Below are 22,382 nucleotides of genomic sequence, written 5' to 3'. Positions count from 1 at the left end.
TCAAAATATTCCTCAGAAAAAAATATTTAAGTTCTATGAAAGATAACAGATTTAAATTAATAGAATTGTCTTGATTATTAAAATAATTGAATAATTTAAAACACAACATCAAAATAAACGATCAATTTAAGTCGGTCTCTTCTATTTGTTTAAATCTCTGTAAAAAATTAAGTGGGTTTACATAGCAACGGTTTGTGTTTATACTTTTATTCAAAATAATAGTATTATATTCATGGTATATATTGATGTTTATTATAGTACTCTGTATTTGCATACATAATGAGGGGAAAAACTGAAAGCTCATGTAGATGGCGCTAGCGTCAAGAGTCCGCTGTCATCTGTCAAAGATTATATACGTCATTTTAGCGATTTAAAAAAAAATATTTTAAAAAAAATTATGAATGTTCTTTAATTACTTATTTTATGAGTGAAATTTGACTGAAGTCTTGAATTTTTTTGATCATGGTGACAGCTATAGTGACTAAAATGCAGTTTTTCTCCTCATTCGTTGGCATTACTACATATGCAGGGCAAAGGGAATTCGCTCCGGAGCGATTCCATAACGAATGTAAAAAATGTATAGAGCATAGAGTTCTATACATTTTTGAAGTTCGTTATCGAATGCACTTTGTCCAGATATATGGATAGATATCTAAAGCAAAGTTGTATATAGGATATTGGATTAATTCATCTTGATCCATGTAACATGTAACTTTGTATTCTTCACAATTTTTACATTTGAGTAATTTCAGAACATTAATTGAAGATCAAAATCATCAAAATATAGTATTATTTTGTGATTGATAGTAACACTATCTTTTTTTTTAATCTGTGAAGCCATATAATTAAAAAAAAAACTTAATTTTTTATTACATTTGAACAACGTAACAAAATTTACCAAAGACATTTTTTTATTTTATTATTTTGGAATTAAAAATTCGATTCAATAATAAAATATGCTTTTTGAGATCAGCTATCATGGTGGCCTCTAATGTAATACTGTCTGTCGTGTGTTTTCACTGCAAAATCTGTACAAAGATGTATACGGTGAGAGAGGTATGTTTTTGTATATGTTTCTGCAGTGGAAATGCACTGACAGATGTAAAGTACTGATATTGATTGTAATGTATTATGGTGCTAGAAGGGTATGATGGTTTTTATCTTGGAAATTTGGACCCTTAACCATACTTTTGGGTCATAATCTTAATATGGATAGTACTTACGATGCGATTTTGAATGGGCTTTTAAGCGAATGTTGAATTTATTAACAAAAAAAAAAAAAAGAATAATCCCAAAAAAAACTAACGAAACCTTTGTCATCTACTTGTTGAAATTTTTTTCATAAGTAACCAGCCTTTAGGCATCTTAGATGATAAAAAATTTAATCTTTAACTGACATTTGGTTCACAGGGTGCGATATTGGAATGCGCATAAATTTTGACATGGTCTATACTCAATTTGAAAAACTTTTTTCTCTTTAATATACATATAACTCTTTTATAATGTATAAAATCTTGTATATTAAGGTTTTATAATGCGCATCCTTTGAATGTCATGGAATGTGGAATAACATAGGTAAAAATGGAAAAGGGAAGTGTTAGATTGTTCTTTATGGAAATCAGTGCTGCCAACATAAAAAAACTCAAAAAGAATAAATTTCTAAATTTTATACCTACTCTATGATAGAGGTGTGATATATTTTTTTGTATTTCTTATAATTAAGAATGCATTTTTATTTAACACTTCCCTTTCATTATTACATCGAAATTGTAACTTTAAGAATATAATTAATTTTCCTATAATCTTAGTGTGAGTTACGATTTTTTTTTTCATTTTTAATGCAATGCGCACATTTCAACACAAAACCAAAGATATTTTTGTTATTTCAAATTATTTACCTAATTGTTTATTAATTTAACAAAATCAAAATAAGACTTGTTATTTAAATTTCTAATCAGAAGTTTACTTATAATTTGAATCATTGTTTTAAAATAAAATCATTTATCATTATTTTTGATAATTTTATTTCTTAATTAAGTTTTTTAATTAAGTTTATATATGTCTCGTATTTATAAAAACAGTACTGAAATCTTGGAAATTTTAGCCGTTTTTTTTACATTGTAATGGTTATTAAAAATGAACAAAAATGTGAAGAAAAACCACGAAAAGAAATAGTTATTTTATGTAAAGAATTTTTATATTTTAACAAATACAAAATGCAAATATCAGTCAATTATTAAAATGGGGAAAGCATTAAAATAAATATTTGATATTATTTTAGTACAGTATTTATTTATCATTTTATAATCTTTTTATAATTAAAAATATTTTTATATGTTGAAAGTTACAGTTTATTTTGGTTTTTCTTCACAACTGATATAAAAGAACATATATATATTTTTCAAACATGTAAAATATTCTATTATATCTTCTCATGTAATCGTCTTTTACAAAATGTAAACATTCAAACATAGTATTAATATGTTCAAGTGTAACTTCTCTGTTTTGTCAAACAGAATGAAAATCCAAAGTCTGTCAAATTTTAGATTTATATTCCGATGTCTCAAATATGTAGTCATAAAAAAATTAATTAGTAGTTAAAAGTTATTTTAAAGATATTGATGTCTGTTTAGTAGATTTTACATGGTCCTTTCATATCGTAACTCGATGTTGTGTTCTCTCATATCTGTAGGCAGACCTTTATTGTATTAAATATTTCCTATGAATAAAGTTACATCTCATTAGGTGTCTATATGAGATGTAACTATATTCTGCTTTGTAACTGGTTAAGAATTAGTATAGATGTATGGTCAGTATTCCTTGGCTTTCTAAATAAAGTCCGTTTTATTAAATTGAATCTCCGTATTAATAGTATTAATGTTGGTACCATTACATACACGGGTAATCTTTTTTTTTTTTAAAGGCAGACAATTTTTTTTACTATGTTAATGCAGATATTTTATGGAGTATTTTTTTAAATTTTATATATTTTTATCGAGATAATTTTTATTAATATTAATTTTAGTGAATCTAAAGTCGTTTTAAATTTTATAATTTCAAATATGCAAAAATCATGTTTTTTTATAATGGCAACATATTTTTTTACATATTAATTTCGAAAAGTGCTTATTACGAAATTTTAAAAATTAAATTCGATTTAATTATGATTTTGGCGATGAATAATTATACGACTTTAGATTAAACTCGTTTTAATATACCAATCCGAAAATTGTATACGTAATTAGGCAATATAAGAGCATAAAAATTAAATCGCCATCAAATATAGCTCATATTACAACTATTATGAGACAAGTATCGATACCTATTGTTGTCTCTATTCATACGATGTGAATGAAAGGGATGACAATATGTCACAAATGAAACAAAGAATAATGAAATATTCTATAATGTGCATTCAGCCAGTAGTATAAAAAAGTTTTTTCAAGGTTTAAAAGAAAAATTGGACGGATTAAAAATATCTTGCGTAAACAGAAATAATTTGATAATTATTGCTTAAAGCAAATATTTATTTAAATTTAACCTTTGGCTAGTTTAGTGTGCAATTCTCGGATTGAAGATATTTGTTTTTTATGGACAAATAACTTAATGTCTTAGCATAAGTTTTAGAATGTAATTTAATGGTCGTAATAAAATATTAAAAAATCATTTTAGTCTTATTTCTAACGGAGATCACGTGAATAAAACTAGCTATTTTGTTATATTTGTATATTGTAACTTAATAATATATATATATTTAAATGTTAGTAGACAAAAAGCCCCTGGATCCGTATAAATAAAACAAAAAAGGGTCGGTGGATGAGTACTAAGAGTTCAGGCTAAGCGCCATCTGCGCTCGGCCACCTCAAGCCCGGTGAAGCTGTAAATGCCTCTTCAAGGCAAACAGTGATTACTCAGTCACAAAAAAAAACAACAGTAAAACAACGCTTGCGTGCATTTAAACAGCGCAGCGCCATCTAGTCTTTCTAGAACGAAACTTATATTTTTGTCAACATTGTTCTTTTTATTAGCTCGTGAACACTATCCGTACTTCACTTCACTTTCGTAATTGGAATACTGCGCAAAAAGCAGTACAGTCGTCGAGGTTTCTTTCCTATTCATTTCAGTGAAATGTCATTTGAAACATTACAACTATAGACCGATAAAATAATTTGACCCGGTGTATATGTTGATGAATGAAGAATTGTTAACCTTAAGAGGCGATGGGCCGGCCATATTGCCCGCAGAATGGACGGTCGATGGGGCCGGAAAATCCTGGTGTGGCGGCCCCGGACGGGTCGACGCAGTGTGGGCAGGCCTCCCGCAAGATGGACCGATGACATGGTCAAGGTTGCGGAAGCGTCCTGGATGTAGGTAGCACAGGACCGGCCATCGTGGCGATCTTTGGGGGAGGCCTACTATGCTCGACTCATGGCTGACAGGATATGTCAAACTTTTGATAGCCCCTTCCTATCAATGTTAAAAAAGTGTTACGATTCTTTTCGTACTGTAGTTGTCGTGTTTTTTGTTGTATGCCATTTTCCACACTCTTACATGTTTATATATTTTTGAGAGAATTAACAACAATAGCAACTCTTTTAACCTATCTGTAGATAACTCGTAATTACGTGCAAATATTCGATGTTCGAATTAAAGAGATAATTCTTTGTAGATATTCAGTACTCATGTTAACGTTAAAATTGCTTACTATTCAAGAATAAGTAAGAAACAAGCAATTGATCATACATTCTCTGAAGGTCCCTGCGTGAACACATTTATAACAACATTGTATTGTGGTAATTTGGACGATAACAGTGACCCCCAGTTGATATGAAGAATTTTAAATAATTCAATGAATATGAAACATGTTTTTGCCTAAATTGTTTTTAAGTTAAACTTGCATTTATCTAACAAGGTTCTTCCTTATTTATTGCAAAGCTTTCGATTGATAAATGCCTGGAACGAAGATGTAAAAATATAGAAAATTTACGCAAACACAATCCTTTAAAACACGTAAATAGGTGACTAACAAATTAATTTAAATTATTAATATTGGTTACGTCTTAATTTATTGCATTCATATTTATTACAATCCATTAATCATCTGATTGAAGAGTCCTTGAAATATGAACGGTAAATATTTACATCGAAATATAAATGTCTATTATAAGAAATTAAGTGCGCAATTAATGCAAGAACTATATGAAATAGTACGCGACTGTCTGCAAGTGACTTTGAAGTGAAAACATTACCAGGGAAAGTAAATATTGTGCAAAGTTTGTGAGATGAGTAATGACTGACATATCCAAAGATAAATAAAGATCAGTACCGCAAATAGTCCCTATGTACTTATAATTTCAACGGTCGTGGTATGATTTTAATAATGTGTCATCTGTTTATAAGCGACGTGACCGTAATCAAAATTATAAATGTTATAGTACCAATTTATATCGGGTTTCAACTGAAGTAGAACAGTTATAGAATAATATTGTCATCCTTATCATTGTACTTGAAAAAATTGAGATAACAATATATTTTGTAGGAGTTTTATTGGCAGTGGAAATTGAAGGTTACTTTTTTTACAGTGAATATATATCAGCGCTTGCCCACGATACTGATGCGCATTACTTGACAATTTCTTTGATGGAAAAATTGACGAAATTTATTCAATATTGTAGTATTTAATGTTATGCGTTATAAACAATAACATCTTTTTCTTTTTATCTTATCTATAAAATTCTCGTGTCACAATGTTAGTTACCATACACCACCGAAACCACTTGACCGTTTGAATGAAATTTTAAACGCCTATTTAGTATGTCTGAATATTACTTTCTACATATTTTTTATTCGCGGACGAAGTCGCGGCGCTAGTGATGCATTAAAATTTTGCACAAGTATAAATTTTACTCTTGCTTATTTGTTATACTATTATCAAGAACAACGTAACGCGATGAGTTTACGGATAACGAAAAGGTCCTCGGGGTCAGACGGGCTGCGACGTTTTGTTATTTCCTTCAAGGTCAGGAAATAATCGAACGTATGACGCAGTTGTGAGAAAGTATCTCATTAAAGTATTGATTCTGACTTTATATTATAAAAAGTTCTGTAGGTCTATTTTACAGTGGTTTTAGGATTTTTTTACTTTATTACAGTTACAGTTAGCATACCAATAATACTTATCTCTTCATAATTGTTTAATATTAATTATAAAAAGAAATATGCAACGCTCCAACACCCGAAATATGTAGGCAAAAAGTAATTTTGATTTATCTGAATCCGTGTAATCATCTCTTTCGAATTTCCGTTTTTGTATATGCTTACATAAATCTATGTGTATAAATACATAGTATATATTACAAGGTTTTTTTGTAGACTATGAGGACTACACCGCCGGTTTTCTATGCATCAGTGGCGTTACAATGAACCTGGTAAAACCTGCTCCTAGTATTTTTGTAGAGAACTCGGGACCTAGGACTAACCGTTCCCTCCAGTCATTCCTTGCTAACACGTATAAATCAGATGAAATTTAGCGAGGCGGAGTCGTAAAATTGCGGCGTTGGATCGCGTTTCCCCGAGCGGGCATGTCGTCTATTTCAAGACATCCGGTTAACCTATATAACCAAGGAAACAATAACGAAAAAATTCCTTCAGCGCTGTGTCAAGGTTTGGCCGGCTTAGATTTTAAAATATATTTGACGTTTCCGCAAACATAATACAATATTATGAAGGAAGGTGGAAGATAGATGAGCTCTATAATGCTGTAGAAATGAGTGTAAACATCGCATAAACATTCAAGCGCAGTCACGACAAATGTTGTATTTCAATACCGCTGAGAACTGACAGAGGTAGAATAAAGAGTATAATCTTTTCCTTTTTCTTTTCTCTTCTTCCCTATTCTCCACTTTCTTATTCACTTTTCCGCTCCGAAAATCGATATACATACCCGTAATCCTACATTTTAGGTTTTTAATTTGAAACTATTTGCTTTTGTCGATGATGTCCTCCGTCTGTTTATTAATTTTTCATTTACATTTTTATGTTATGTTTACTTCATTGTTTTTTACTTTTCATATTATTTTGTGTTTGTTTGTTGACACTTCAACAATTTAAATTACAAAACAATGATTATTAGATGATACAATAATAGATATATTTTTATTCTAGAAACAAGGACCTCTTGATTCATAAATTAATTTTGTCATATTTATAATGTTACTAAATTAATTATCTTTTGGTGCACATTAAAAAAAGTTTTTGGTATAAATATATTTTGTTGTACTTTATATCCTTACAAAGTAATAAAATATTTTTGATAAATTATAGTTATTGTTTACGCAATATATTTTTGCATTTCGTGTGAGCAAGCTTTACGCACATCTCCGTCGCAAATGTGTTTACGCACGTCATGTGTATAAAAGCATCGGACGCCGTATCTCGCGACCAAACGATATACGACTTTAGCCTGCTCGCTACCTCACTAATATTAATACTCGAATAATGCATTTTCGAATTGTGTTTGCTGTTACCGTGTTGTTACTGGTGACCGTCAATGCTGTCCCACTGGAAAGAGCACCTATGGAACGTAAGTCTATTTATTGAAGGTTGCAAAAGCGACGATTGCTAGCGAATTGCTCTCTACACACTTCCGTGAACTGAAACCACAGCGGACTCAATTTCGATTTGAACTAGGCATAGATTTAGTTTGCTCCAATAACCGTATTACACGAAATCTAACGAAGAGGTATTTTTCTTTTTATTTACGCTTTGTTTTCATTTTTGCTGTTACGTTTCGCATTTGTGGTGTGGTAGAGACGCATTAAATTTTATTGCAACATGTTTTTGAATTCCATTTTTTTTCAAATCAAATTTATAATTAAGATTACATGCCTCTATTTATTTACCGCTCGTAAATATTTAATGATGTTTCCCGTATGTTGTCAAGCAACTTCTAGACTCTTCTTATCAGTTATAATAATTTGTTAAAGATTTCTCTATTTGTTATTTATAGCTCGCTGCAATCGAATAATCTGTATTGATACAGATTTCAATTACTTTATAACTAAACATAATTGATTTTTAAATTATTGTACATTCGATTAGTAAGTTATAACAGTAGACGGTTGTAACTAGCGTTTACTAATTCATATCTGTTTTTAATTTTAGTTTTTATAAAAATCACAGGGTCGTATTTGTACGGTTAAAAGTAAATCGATATCGATATGTACTTTAAAAAATCGATTAGGTGTACTGGTGCTACAACACTATCAAAATCATAACAAACCCTACGAGATATTATAAACTATTTTATATTTTTTTTCAAAAGAAAATTTCCAAGTTTTGTATTTTTCTGTTATTAATAATAATATTTAAATCGGGACGGAGACTTTTAAAATTAGTATTACATAACGTATATTATTTCAGGATAATTTTAACTCTAAGTACCTAAGTACCTAAGGCAATCCATTCAGTTCTATGGCGACCCCCTTCCTATATCCTTTTTGGACCTAATTTATATTGTCCCTCTTTTAATGTCGTAGCCTCATAACATGCTCTAGTGATACTTTCAGATTTCTATTTACTTATTTATAGATATTATATATTAATTTATAACTTATTTATCACTCAGACATATCTCAATATTCGTATTGCAGCCGTTCTCTCCTTACGTCTTTCCCTTCAACGGCCCTTGTTGCAATTAGACAACGGCCCATCAAGTCGAGTTTAGCGATATCTCAATATGGAAATCGTATAGACATAGCTTAGATTCACGATAATATTAGCGAAAAGCCTTAAGCATAGGTGATCTTAGCGCTTCTAATAATGTGAAACTTTTAAATTAAAAGTTTAAATGCCTCAAGGCAGACCTCAAGTCAAAATACTGTTCAAGTGTAGATATATAAACATTTATATTTGTTTTTTTGTGGAATTAGAAATATAAAGTTACAAATAAAATTGTAGAAATTTATTGCTTTTTAAAAATGCTCAATATCAGCAAATTTCCAAGAAGATATAATTAAAATGGACGAAAACATCGTGTGGTTTATCGAAGCGAATGTGTGGCGAGCGGTCAAGGTTGCTTAAAAATAATCCGCTACACTAACACACATAGCTCGTCCTCATACGTTATTTACGTTAAAACAGAATCATTGCCGCGATGTACAATTCTTAGAAATGAATTAATAATAACATAACACACTCGTAACCCAGAGAGTTAAGCAGATATTAAGTATCCATTGGAGAAGATTAGCACTGAAGTGCTAGTCTTTTTACAAAAACCTCTGAGCCGTCCTCGCATAGAACATTATGCTCAGAGTTTATTGTTTATAAAATCTGAGCACAACTGTATGTACTTACGTTTTTTTAAACAATATCCCTTGGTCTTTGCTTTGTCTTCGTCTTTTGATTACTATTTGAGAGCACTTGCAATACCTCCCATGTCTACTACACAGTCTATCGTCTGGTTTATACTACCCTCGTGTAACAGTTTGACATTCCTCTCAATCTCTTAAAAATATTTAATAGTAGGTAAAGTAGTGGAAACGCGTCTTTATCTTTCAAAAGTATACGGTTCTCCGCGCTTCGCGTTCATTGATTTTTAAAACCCAAATGTTTATATTAATGTTTTTCTAATATTTTGCAGTGATAAATTTCATCACTATGGAGGAGCCTTGTGTGAGACAGGGGGGGCTGTGCCGTAGAATCGAGGACTGTGACCAGGACAATTTGGTGCACATGAGGGGAGTGCTGTGTCCAAAACAAAGGCATCTCGGCGTTGAGTGTTGCTACGTGAGTATATATGATTGCAGTCAAAGAAATAAATTCACTTTCCACAAGTCACATGCGCAATAATATACCACGTGTGTGTAAGTTTTTGAATAATTTATATCGAAATGGGTAGGAAATAAATGTCTGTGACAATAACCGATTTGTCGAAGTCAGAGGTCACTAATTAAAATCTGTTTTTCTTCCCATCGTTATTTTATTAAGAATGGGTTGAACGTGGACGAAGGATAAGGATTACTTAGGAAGTATTTTTCGGATTTAGGTTCATTAGATCGGATTTTAAAATTATTGTTTTGTGTTTTGTTTTTATTGTAATTAGTTAATATTTTGTTTTTTTTTGTTTTCAGAATTAACCGGTCTCTTTGTTGAAGACACAGTTCCGCCTTTACTTACTCTCTAAAACTTAATTTAGTTTATAAGACGCAAATAAGTACTATTATTTTGCTTTATTTATTTGTGAAAAATCTTTCACATCGAACGAAAATGTTACATACGTTAAGTATTATTTATATGTTTTAGTCCTAAGTGTGTTCAAATCTATATTTAAATAAAAATTCGTAATATTTTTTTGTTGTATCATTTTATAATTAAGATAATTTATGCCCTTAAGTTGCGTTCAAAGAAAATAAGATAAAAACAGACTCACGATATTCTAGAATTAGCGTGAAAAGAACTTGGTGATACACATTTATCTAGTTCGATTTGTAAAATTTAAACGACGGTATTCTTCATTTTACTAGTCTAGAGTATAATTTTCTACAACGGGGAGGCTAAGTATTTTTTTAATTAGTAAGAATTGGTTTTGTCAGTGTTTCTTATCAACGTATTTCTTAAAAACAGCGCCATCTATCATCGAATAGTTAGAACCAATTTCCCAAGGTGCACTGCCATCTAGCGGCCAATTTGAAGCCTTTAAAATACGATTAATTAAACATTATTTATTAAAAACAATAGAAATTTATTAAAGTTCAATGATCATTACAAAATTAACAATGTAAATGGTAGTAATACGTTAAAGCTAAAATATATAAAAAAAAGTTGATGAAATTAATAAACTTAAGGAAACAAAATGTTTTCCCATATTTTTGGCTCTTTAACTATTTCTGTGTAAAAAAAAAATATTAAATATTAAGTCTAAATAAGCCAAAAATCCAAGATAATAATAATAATAAGCCAAGATACACATTTATATGTAATATTTTACAATAATTACAGTACTAATGTTAAATTTTAACTGCGTACATTGGTAACACTGGGTCAGTTTCCCCCGCGCATCGGATTGCTTGAAAGAGGCACCAGTTGCGTCGCGAGCTTTTACCCGTTTGCAAGTGTGATCGGTGCTGCCTGCGCTCTCGTAAGTACTAAGAAACTTTGCCATTTTAACAAGTTAGAATTGAATAAAAAGCTCAGGAAAACTTCCTAAAGCTCTAAAATATTTATTCTAATTTTTTTATGCGAATATTTTAGTATTTAATATTTTCTTATGTAATTTTTGTATCATATTTTTTTATTTATAAAGGGTTGAAACTAATAATTTTTTAAATAAGTTTATTATTTTATCTTTTTAATCATTTTAGTAGATATATTTTGGACTATTTATTTTTATTTAATTATATCTCGTAGTTACATAATCGTATAACATATGGGTCGTTACTTTCTTCAATTTAAATAACTTTTTTGGATCGGTTTTAAAAATTAACGCTGGCGAAAATTGTGCTTATGTTTTAACCATATGCATGGGTGTGATTTTTTTACCAGTTGGTGAAAAAAAAATTCTTTTGTTGTCTTTTTGCTATGCTATCTTCTTTATTAAGGCTCTAGATGCTGTGCTGTTTCCATGATTGCAAATAATTTATGTGTCAATTCACGGTCGCGGGATTTTAATCCGATTTTCGAAAAATGCGATTTTTAAAATGATTTTTTTTTCTGACTGATTGCCACTGTTTGCCTTGAGGAGGCATTTACAGCTTCACCGGGCTTGAGGTGGCAGAGCGCAGATGGCACTTAGCCTAAACCTTGTTTAATTTTTAAATGCATTGCGGTTGCTCATTTTATTGTCTTTGTTGAATTTTCCGATGAAGAAATAGTTTTTGTAATGAACATTGGTAGAAACCTCTTTAGACAAAGTAAACCTATTTGAAGTTAACGAATTGTTGCATAAAATCGATACACATCAATATTCAGAGAGTATTTGCGGCAATTGCTACTTAATATCAAATGAGCCGTTTACTCGTTTGCTTTCAAAATGATAGGCTACCATTTTGCCTACTATCTAATTTGTATATTTCAATGAAAATTATATCAAAGCGATATTTAACAAGGAATTTAATATACGTTAGATTGCATCGTCACCTTCCTGGCGTTATAATAATCATTTGTAGTCGGACCGGGTTTAATGAAACTTTTTTCTACTTTTTTATGGTTTGCAACCTGCCTGTACTCGGACGTTTAGTAAAATAAAAATATGTAATTATAAATCATGCAATTATAACTAAGTAATAAAAAATATTTTTAAAAATACACCAACAATAAATATCAGTATTTTTTTGATGAATAGACTAAAACTTTAAGCTCTTGTCGTTTAATGATAGTAATTGATTTATTAGATTCCAAATAAAATTATTATAATAAAAACTAACTTTTGCTACAATGACTAAGTAATAATTAATATTACTTAATACTTGATTTAAAATTGAATTTTTCAAAATATTTCATTTAAAAAAAATTATCTACGATTAGATGGATGGATGAAGGTGTCATCGGAACGGCTGAACGGATTTCAATTAAATTTCGTATACATGTAGAATTTTGTCTGGAAGAACACATAGGTCACGTATTAAGTTTTTTTTATTCCGCGCGGACTGAGTCGCGGGCGACTACTAGTATATTATAATGTAAAGCTTCATAATTGCAATGTTTGGGGAACTGTTACCTTTAAGCTTTACTGAGTATAATTTCAATCAAGTAGAGTGTGGCTCGTATGTTATTTGTGTTATTAGCAAGCAGATTTCTCTTGCTGCTAGAAGCTTTGAGCGACGAATAATTCTTGGAAAAACCAACTCTTAGGATAAAATTCCGTGTAAAGGTAATATTCTGTATGAACCTAGATTGAAAATAGGATTTAATGAAGTTCCTATTTGGTTTGATATTCTACACGGAATGGAGTGTTGGGTTACTTAAGAAACTTGAAAGTGCACGCGAGAAGAATGCCTGTTGAGATGATTGTTTGGAGTAATAAGACTGAATTGCGAAACGACATGTTGAGGAAGCGTGGAAGTAACTTTGGTTGTAATTTTAAATTAGGAAAAAAATGTAAGAATATTATTTCAAAGTGAATCAATATGTCGGTAGAAGTAAGACTAAGAAAATATGAATGGATTCCGTGTAAGATGACGAGGTGGCTGATGATGAAAGATATGCGAAATTTAGATAATGATACTTTGATATGCGATAAAATGTTAAGTACTAAAAAATTTGAAAACGTAGTTTAGTGATAAAGTGGAAATATATTAGGTTAGGTCTGTGTTAGGTTTAGGTACTATAAAAATATTTATATAGCATTGTAAGTGAGATCTAGGAATCCTATCTACGGATTACCAGGATAAAGTAATATAGTAAAATTAGTGGCATTCGATAGCGAACTTTGTAGACTATGCCAGGCGTGACTCTGAATAATAGGATTGATAGATGCAACGGAAAATGTCGCTTGAAAGTTGTAAAATGGAAGGAGACGTGCTTTCCCGGTTGGGGCATGTTGAAAGTATTAATGGAAAGGGAATGCCAGTTGAAATATTTGGATTGTAATAAAAAAATGGTTTTTTAAATGAATGTGACAGTACTGTTTCAAATTTGCATCACTTTTAGGTTCATTTCGCTACATGACGGAGATGAGAGGTATAATTTGGAGGCGTGTGAAAGAGACAGACTGAATGTAATACTTTAAAATTTTGAAGGGTCATGTCTCTCGAATTAAATTCATAGGTCGACAACAAAAGTTTCTAATAACTAACTAGCAGTTACCCGAGACTTTGTCTGCGCGCAAAAAAAAAAACTAATAATAAATATAATCCGGGCTTAGAGTAGTTTCCGAATAGTATTTTTTTAAAATCGGATTAGTACCTTCAGAGATTATTCTATGCAAACTGAAATCTCTCGTCTTAAAATATGAATATAGGTGACATATGACAAATTAAATTTTCTTTTGGCTGTCCGTTGGTCCGTAATTCCGCGATGTTTCCGGGTATTGTCTATCGTATTTAATGTACCTGACGTATGTGGAAGTTCAATAGGCCTGTTTAATTATCGCCGTCGCTTCGCCGAAATCCTCTCCCGTGTTCAGTTGGCCGACAGCGAGAACGTACAAGCGATAGGGACGATTTTGTTCCAACATGCGCGTATAATTAAAATGCAATCTGTTAAAGATTTTCCGAAATGGAAAAATATTTAATATTTAATTTGAAGTCAACAAAATCGTGAGTAACATCTAGTCTAAATCATTGAGGGGCTCTTTAAAGTATGATATTGCCAATTTCTGATTGTAAAACCGTATAAAAATGTAACTTTTTTCCCCTGACTATTTATAGAAGATTTACGTCAATAATGTTTCAAAAGAATACTTACGCAACACAGAATAACAAGTCGTGATACCTTCCTCCTGCCCTTCGTAACATGTTTTCCTCTACAAAAGATTTAAAATATTCTATCTACAAAGTTCAGTTTGGAATAGAAGTATCTAGATTGATTTAAGATTTTTATAGAACGTTGCATTTACATTTTTTAAAACGAATGTTTTCTTAACAATTTATTCCAAAGTCTTCACGAATAAAAGTAATTTTGATTGTTTTGCAAAGCTTAAATAAACAATTATAGTAATGGTAATAAATATTCCCGGAACGGTAGGTAATAAACATCGCGAGAGCACATATTTTCCATTCTCAGACTACTAATGCAAATAGAATAATTAAATAAAAATATCTGCATATACAAAAGAAAGTCGTGTTAGTTACACTATTTATAAATCAAGAACGGCTTTACCGATATGCCTGAAAATTGGTGAGGAGGTAGCTTAGAGCCAGGAGACAGACATAGGATACTATTGATTAATTTTTTTTTCGAATTTATGCCTTGAAGATCTGCTTTTCATTAAACTTACTAATATTATAAATGCGAATGTTTAGATGGATGTGATGTGGATGGATGGATGGGCGTTTGAAGATATATCTAGATCGGCTCGGCGGATCTCGATTAAATTTAGCATACATAAAGAATATAGTCTCAAAGAATATTTAAGTTAAGTTTTTTTTAATACATACACGCGGACGGAGTCGCGGGCGACAGCTAGTTTGTAATAAAGTCTACGATTAAGTATTATACGTAACTAAATCATGACTTCTTTTTTCTCAACATCTTCTAAAATGAACGATAAATATATTTTTTTACGAAGTACTTTTTCGTATACGTAGCATACTTGAATAGGATTTAATAACGTATTGTAGCCAGCCCTATTAGAGAGCGCTACTTGACTCATTTCTTCATGGAAGCTTAGTATTGTTTCGAAATTTTGTTAATATCTTACATTATTTTTGAATGGAGTAAGAGTTTTCACAATGCTGAGTTTTACAAGTAAAATATAACATTTTAAAGCAAACACTTTTAATATATTTCTACATAAGTGAAACTAAATTTTCACTGACGCTTCAAGGAAAGAGGATTATTACATTTATAAGCTCAGTTCCAAGGAAATGTCTTTGTTGTAATTCAAAGACATTTAATATTGCACATTTTCTTTGTTTCATCTTTGAATTATATTGCAGTTTTGAAATAGAAAATAAATTCAGACAGTCATTTATTTATGTGTTCACAAAATATGAGACGGGGCGTTTCGATTGCCCTCTGTTTTTTTCATTACTTTATTATTATTGCTCATGGGAATTGGATACGAACAAAACAATGAATTGTATTGCGGTCCATTTTAAAACCAGTATTAGTAAATAATATAATATTTATTACTTTTTCCAATATAATTTGATGTTAGTCAATGTGCCGACCGCGTCATTAAAAGGAAACATTTTCATCAGTTCCAATTTTCAACATTGTATATAGTTCATTCTCTCAATATTACATTTGTTTAATTAGCTTTGCCGAAATCTATCAAAAATGAAATAAATTTTCTCTTTTGACATGTTCCTGCATTTATATTTATTTTCGATGTTTAATATTGACGATTATTTAAGGTAAAGATCACAATGTTTAAACTCTTTTGATAGTGTGACGTCACGGTTACACAAGCTACAGTTGACGCTACAGCTTTACTAAAGCTCATGGTTTTATCTTTTCTATTGATATTTACAATGTAAACTATTGATTATAAGTTTTTTTTACGTTTTATAAGCTAGCGCTTGACCACGATTCCACCTGGTGAAGTGGAGATTTGGTCGAAAGATGGTACGCGCTAGCTTAGTAAGTGCTTATTCACTCTTCAAGTTGGCTACAATTACTATGATGACGCGTTTTTTGTGACAAAACATTTATAAGTAGAATTATTTATTAATTTCCAGTTGCATCTTATTTGTAACATTGTGCATTGTATATGAGTATGATAATGTGAATGCACGTCATTCGCGTTTCGCACATCAGTAACTTTAACATACGTGTACGAGATGCTTAAACTTTCGTCCATCATAACAATTATATATTCAGTGAATATTTAAATCGTTATAAACTTTTCAATTGCGAGGTTTTTGTCCGCATTCATTTAGCAAAGAGGCTCAGTGCGTTTTCAAAGTTGGTCTCGCCGGTTCGCACTTTGCTGAAGGCGGATTCGAAATAATTTTCGAAATGATTGTTCTGTAGATGAGCGCCCGGGGAATCGCCCCGGGTGTAGGCTATTGCTAGGTGTGCCTCGGCATCGTCGGAGGCCCGACTCAGGCCCGGCGGGATCGGGCGCCGCGACGCCCTGAGCGATGCACATTAGGGTTGCCCATCTTTAACTTAAACAATTCATCATTTAAAAAATAATCACATGTTATCTTAGTAAAAAAAACGTTTTTCATTTTTTAAATTGTTCTATCGGCTTAAGATTTTTTTTGTTTCATTATCTTTTATAAAATCAATCAATATATGTTTGCTGGTTTTAAGTCTTTCTAATCCCTTCCAGCGCTTTCCACTTCAATTTATTCTATATGAAGTTGTCGACTTATCGAGGTAGTAGGCGCCCTACATTTTTTTTCTTTAGGTCTAGGTTCTATTCTTACATAATACATATCTCGGGATTCTTGGAACTTACTCAATCAAAAGTCTAAAGTAGGGAATAAAAGTTTAAAGTTAAAGAATAAATATTTCTTCTTAGAATTTCTTCATCAGAATAACTTGAAAATCGAAAATTTAGTGTCGCGGAGAAATTTATAGTCGCGAGTGCAATCTAGTATGTAAATCAAATTTTTATGTGATTTGTAACATCCCTACATATTACCGTCTTTTCCCCGTGCATCCATTATACCTCGCTTATAAAATAATCATATTTGCATGTGAGCTTGGCGTCCAATGTGGCTAAATAATAATCTATTACATCACTACGTTAAGGAAGCCGAAGGCAGTTCGAGAATCGTGACGTCCATTGCTTGCGCACTCATTGTTTCATACTCTTATTAAATATTCTTAAAAAGTTACTGACTGAAACTTTGGACAAATATTTTTGTAACTCCGTATGCCGGTAAGAAAGGTTTTTTCCAAGTTAACTAATTAGAAATTGATAAATTTCCTATGAACTTATTTCGTAATAATTGTGTTTCTATTTCTGGTTTTGTAAAAAAAAATTGTTGACGTGGGCGAAGTTGTGACAGCTAAGGAACTTCGTATACACGGTCACGTTAATCGTCGAAGCTAAGTTGCACCGCGCGAATCGCGTTGCGCGGCCTCCGTACACACAACGGAACATATGCCCTCAAGGGATATGGGTTTTGGGAGGGGTGCGCGGCTTAAGTCGGACTCACGCCGCCTAAAACTTCACGCTGTTTTAACTCCGAGCAATAAAGGCAGGCACATTCGTACACAATTAATAGTTTTTTTTTTAATAAAAAATCTTAAAACTAACAATTTATCTTGCTTAACCTATCTACTCATTTGTTCTTTTCTTTAGTTTTGTTCCATCGACAAAAACATTTCAATAAGGTAAATTACATATTTTACCTAAGTTTCGTTTTGTGGACCTAATATTTGGTACCTTTGCGTATTAAAATTGTTACGTGGACCAAAATTATCTAATGATTTTTGACTTTGATGATACTTTTTTAACTTACGTTTCCTTTGCTTTTATACGAAATTGTCATGTTTTTAAATTTCTAAAAAATAAATACATTCTATATTAAAGATCTATATTTTTTAATGAAGCCGTTGCATTTTATAAGGGAAGCCTATTTTAAAATTGAAGCAAAATATTTCGATGTTCAGTAGTTTTTATACAGGACCGTCACTACTAATTACTTTATTTTTCATCTCTTTAACCAACTCAAAACTCCAACATATTTATTAAAGATGAAACTTCTTTTGAGCTTGTCTTACTAATTTTTTAAAGTTAAAAGATTTTTATAATATAAAAATGAATAAATTTTACAACAAATGTAATAAGTTTTAAAAGGAAATTCATATTAAATTTGTACTGTTCTTCCTGCTTTTTGCAATTATTTAGTTGGATCTCCTTATAGTTATTCTACCTAGACAGTATGTCTAGATTTGTCGAGTCAGGCCTATTGTTGTATTTCAAAGTGGCGTATGATTAAAGCTTATCATTACTTACGCTCGGTACACATCTGCCGTGATGTACAAGATTGGTATACTGCCGGTCATCAAGGATTAACTTCGTCTTAATAGATTAGCTATGATATAACAATGCTTTGTACCGTAACTGACGATATCTGACCGTTGACTTGCAAGCCGGATTTATCGAACTTTCGATAATATAGACTTTATGCGAAACTCCTTGCAGCAACCACTATAGTAGTATTATTATGCCTCGCAGAACAAGGGCTTAAATAAGCATTGTAGCGTGTTATGTATTAAATAAAGCTTAAGATACCTCCGTATTCCTCTTGTGCATATTCTGAGATTTAGTACTCCTATGTATCGTAATGCTCTTGGTCAGTTCCTATTTGCTTCAGTAGACTTTCAGAATTTCTATGGTATGAATCAACAAGGCAAACTGACCCGGTGGGCATAAGTCAAACTAAATTATGACTCACTAGCGCCCCCTGTCGACGTCAAAGTGTTAATAGATCCTTTTCGTACTATAGCTTTTTTTTCTTTTATGTAATTTTCTATGCCTTAGTAAGTTATGCATATTTTCTGACAGAACTAAGTGTGATATCAGCGTGTCCCTCATCTACCCATATATCCTCGTTTGACTATATCTGATTATTTGATGTTTTACAATGTTGCAATAAATTTAGAGGCAAATAGAACATGTCGAAAATGCTTCATTTTATTTTTAAATGACATTAATTCGTTTGTGCCGTGGATAGAGTTGCAATGTTATTCGCGATGTTGACCGTTAGGAGAGGTTTTTAAATATATATTTTTGGTCAGGTCTAACAAATACGGTATAAAAAACTAGCACGAATTCAGAAAAGTACAACATGTAAACATATTTGCAATATACCTGTGTACTGTGTGGTTACAAAAGCTCTGTTTGGTGCAAGCTCTTTGATGGAATCGCAATTCAATATTGATTGAGCGTTCTGGTTACAGTTAAATAGTTTTGTTTAAACTAGGCAAATTACAGGATACCAGCGCCGTGAGTTTACATTTCTAAAATAAACGGTAAAATATATTGTTATCTCAACATTTCCTATGTGAATGACAAGGATGGAAATTAGAAATATATTTTGTAATTCACAAAATGTTTTCCGATTTTCGATTCGAAGTAAGCTCACGCCCGTCAAAAATGTTTTGATGAAAATAGAAAAGCATTGGCAGCAAACAATGTAACATGATGCAGACAGATTCGTTGGATACATTTTTTTAAACGTTTGACTATTACTAAAATGAAAACTGTAAAATCATAGAGGACAATAAAATGATAAAAAAAAACTAAACAATTGTATGTTATTTATTCAAAAATCACAAAGTGGCACGCAGACCGAACACAAAGTTAGTTATCGGACTTCTGTGATTTCGATTTTGGAACAATACGTTTTTGTACTGGTATTTGTAGCGTGGAAAATCAATCTAACAGAAACAGTTTGGTGTAGAACCATTTGTTTTGTAAAAAATAATAAATAATAGAATTTTTAGGTATTAATAAAAAAAACATCCCATTAATTTTGATCGCTATAAAATTACGAACCAACTTGATAAATCTAAAAGTAGAATTTCACTGCTATTAAATTTTTATTTATAAATATTATATCTATCATTCTATTTCACAAAACGAAGTAGTATATGCTTTATTTACCAATGAAATTCTATCTTAAAAATCGTATTTATTTCTTCAAAATTTGTCATGCCTACTAGGACCATAATCGACTCCATGCATTATCTATCCATATGTATTTCTGCTCTTACGCGTTGTACTCATTTGAGTTATGTTATTAAACGCTAATCGATGACATTTAATAACAAATATAATTAAATCTGTTGTTAAATGGTTATGGAATAAAAAAGATATTCTTTCTGTTAAAAAAGAAAGATAACAATCTCATGTTGCTTATGTCAGTGGAGTCGCCTCGTAACAATATATTAGGAAATTAACTAAGATTTATTTCTGGTTTGAATTTTTAGTAGAACTAAAAGCAACAAGTATTGTACAGATACATATAGAAGAGGCAAGGATTAAATATGGGAGGAGTCATATTTAGGATCATAGCCATTGGGCGTCCAATCTGGCTATAAAGCCACACTAACCGGAAATTTTATACGTGGTAGCGTATCGGAACAACATTGTTGTCTTTGTTTTTTTCATATAAAACGACAGGGATATCAATTTTGCTGTAAAATAGATGTTATGACAGTGGAAACCCACCGTTGATTTATTTGTAATTCCACTACAGTTATATATTTTTTAACTTAATTAATTATTTTATTTCTTCTTACGAAAAGATGGAAAGGGAAATATCATTTGTGGCCATAGACCGGGAAAAAATAACGTTCAATCTGATTATTTATTTGTAAAACAAAATAAAATAATCCATAAGCTTTGGATACTATACGTTATAAATCTTACTAATATTATAAGTGGGAATCTTTGGATGGATGTTTTTTAAAAGGTAGAATAAACAACATAATTCGGAAGAACATATAGGTTAATTAAGATTTTTTTTAATCCCTTGCTTGTATTACTAATATTCTTGAGTGTTGTCTATCTGGAACAATCTGTTAGAGGTAAGAGATTACATCGGAACACCTAACCCTCTGTCAAAGGGGAAATTGCTAAGTGCATCTTAATATCGCTCCGATTTAATCCTTTGTAATCCATAGTATTTCATTTCGCGTGCGTCGGTGGCTCAGTGGTCAAGCACTTGACTTACAATCTGCAGGTCCTGGGTTCGAATCCCGCCATGTACCAAAGTGTTTTTCGATTTCCGATTTACATATGTACATTTATCCGACGTTCTTGCGGTGAAGGAAAACATCGTGATGCAACCTGTACATATCTGAGAAGAAATTCAATGATATGTGTGAAGTCAACCAACCAGCACTTGGCCAGCGTGGTTGACTATGGCCTAATCACCCTTAACTTAGGGTAGGCTCGGAGCCCCTCGGTGGGAACGTACGAGTATAGTGAGCTGATGATGATGATGTCGCCCGTGACTTGATCCATGCGGAATTAGTAAAAAATAATTAGTAGCCTAAGTGTTCTTCCAGACTGTGCTCTACATCTATAACTATCATCAAGATAATTCAAGCCATTCTGAACATACCTTTGAACAAATATCCATTTAAACGTTCGCATTTATAATAATGGTAAGATAAAATTGATTGCAAAAAAATAAATATAAAACAAAAAAAATATTTTTCATAAATAATTTGTAATTAATTTACAAGCTTAAGATATTTGTTTGTTGAACAAATCATTGGAATGGAATATTCCTTTCTAACCCATTATCCGAGATATTGATTAAGTTTAGTCGCAATATTCGGTTAATTAAATTGCGCAGATATTTAGCGACGAAGGTCTTAACAATGTTTTTCTTATCTGGCATCTTGTTTTTGTAATTTGTATTTTTTAAACAAAGCTTTTTTTATTATTACAAGGTCGTAAATAAGCAAACAGCCACCTGAATACGCCGAAATAGCGAAGCTAGTCCTACTCATGTACATCTGAAATTTCAGATTGTTTGCCTACTTTTAATCAACAAAGAAGAGAGACGCAGAAAGAGATTATTTCCTCTTCCTACGCGTCCGAACCTTCGCAAATCTACTTTCCGTGTCCATCCATCTAAGAGTAAATAAGGCCTTCGGCTTATATTCCTTTTGCTCGTCCATTCTATACACTAGAAATTTCGCACAGCTTCACATTTTAAACTTTTTGAAACTCAATGCTGATTATGTCGATAATTGACATTAGGTGTTACCATAGCAACCGTTATGGTTAGGGATAGATTGAT

The 22,382-nt window shown here is 31.4% G+C and overlaps 2 protein-coding genes across 2 annotated transcripts in view; both read left to right on the top strand.

The window, feature by feature from the left end:
• Window positions 1-7,426: 7,426 nt before the first annotated feature.
• Window positions 7,427-10,349, top strand: LOC106126473 (uncharacterized). The gene is made up of 3 exons (XM_013324160.1): window positions 7,427-7,582; window positions 9,641-9,786; window positions 10,131-10,349. Exons 1-3 carry the CDS (start codon window positions 7,498-7,500, stop codon window positions 10,134-10,136), a joined length of 237 nt encoding a protein of 78 aa, XP_013179614.1. The 5' UTR covers window positions 7,427-7,497; the 3' UTR covers window positions 10,137-10,349.
• A 698-nt stretch (window positions 10,350-11,047) lies between these two features.
• Window positions 11,048-22,382, top strand: part of twz (BTB/POZ domain-containing protein twz) — a 31,038-nt gene continuing 19,703 nt past the window's right edge. The window contains exon 1 of the mRNA XM_013323693.1: window positions 11,048-11,137. The gene's annotated coding sequence lies outside the window, so the exon portion shown is untranslated. The remainder of the gene's footprint in view (window positions 11,138-22,382) is intronic.

Source organism: Papilio xuthus, unplaced genomic scaffold (genome assembly GCF_000836235.2).
Source record: "Papilio xuthus unplaced genomic scaffold, Pxut_1.1 DF825017.1, whole genome shotgun sequence".
Taxonomy (NCBI): Eukaryota; Metazoa; Arthropoda; class Insecta; order Lepidoptera; family Papilionidae; genus Papilio; species Papilio xuthus.
This window is presented reverse-complemented; position numbering and strand designations above follow the sequence as displayed.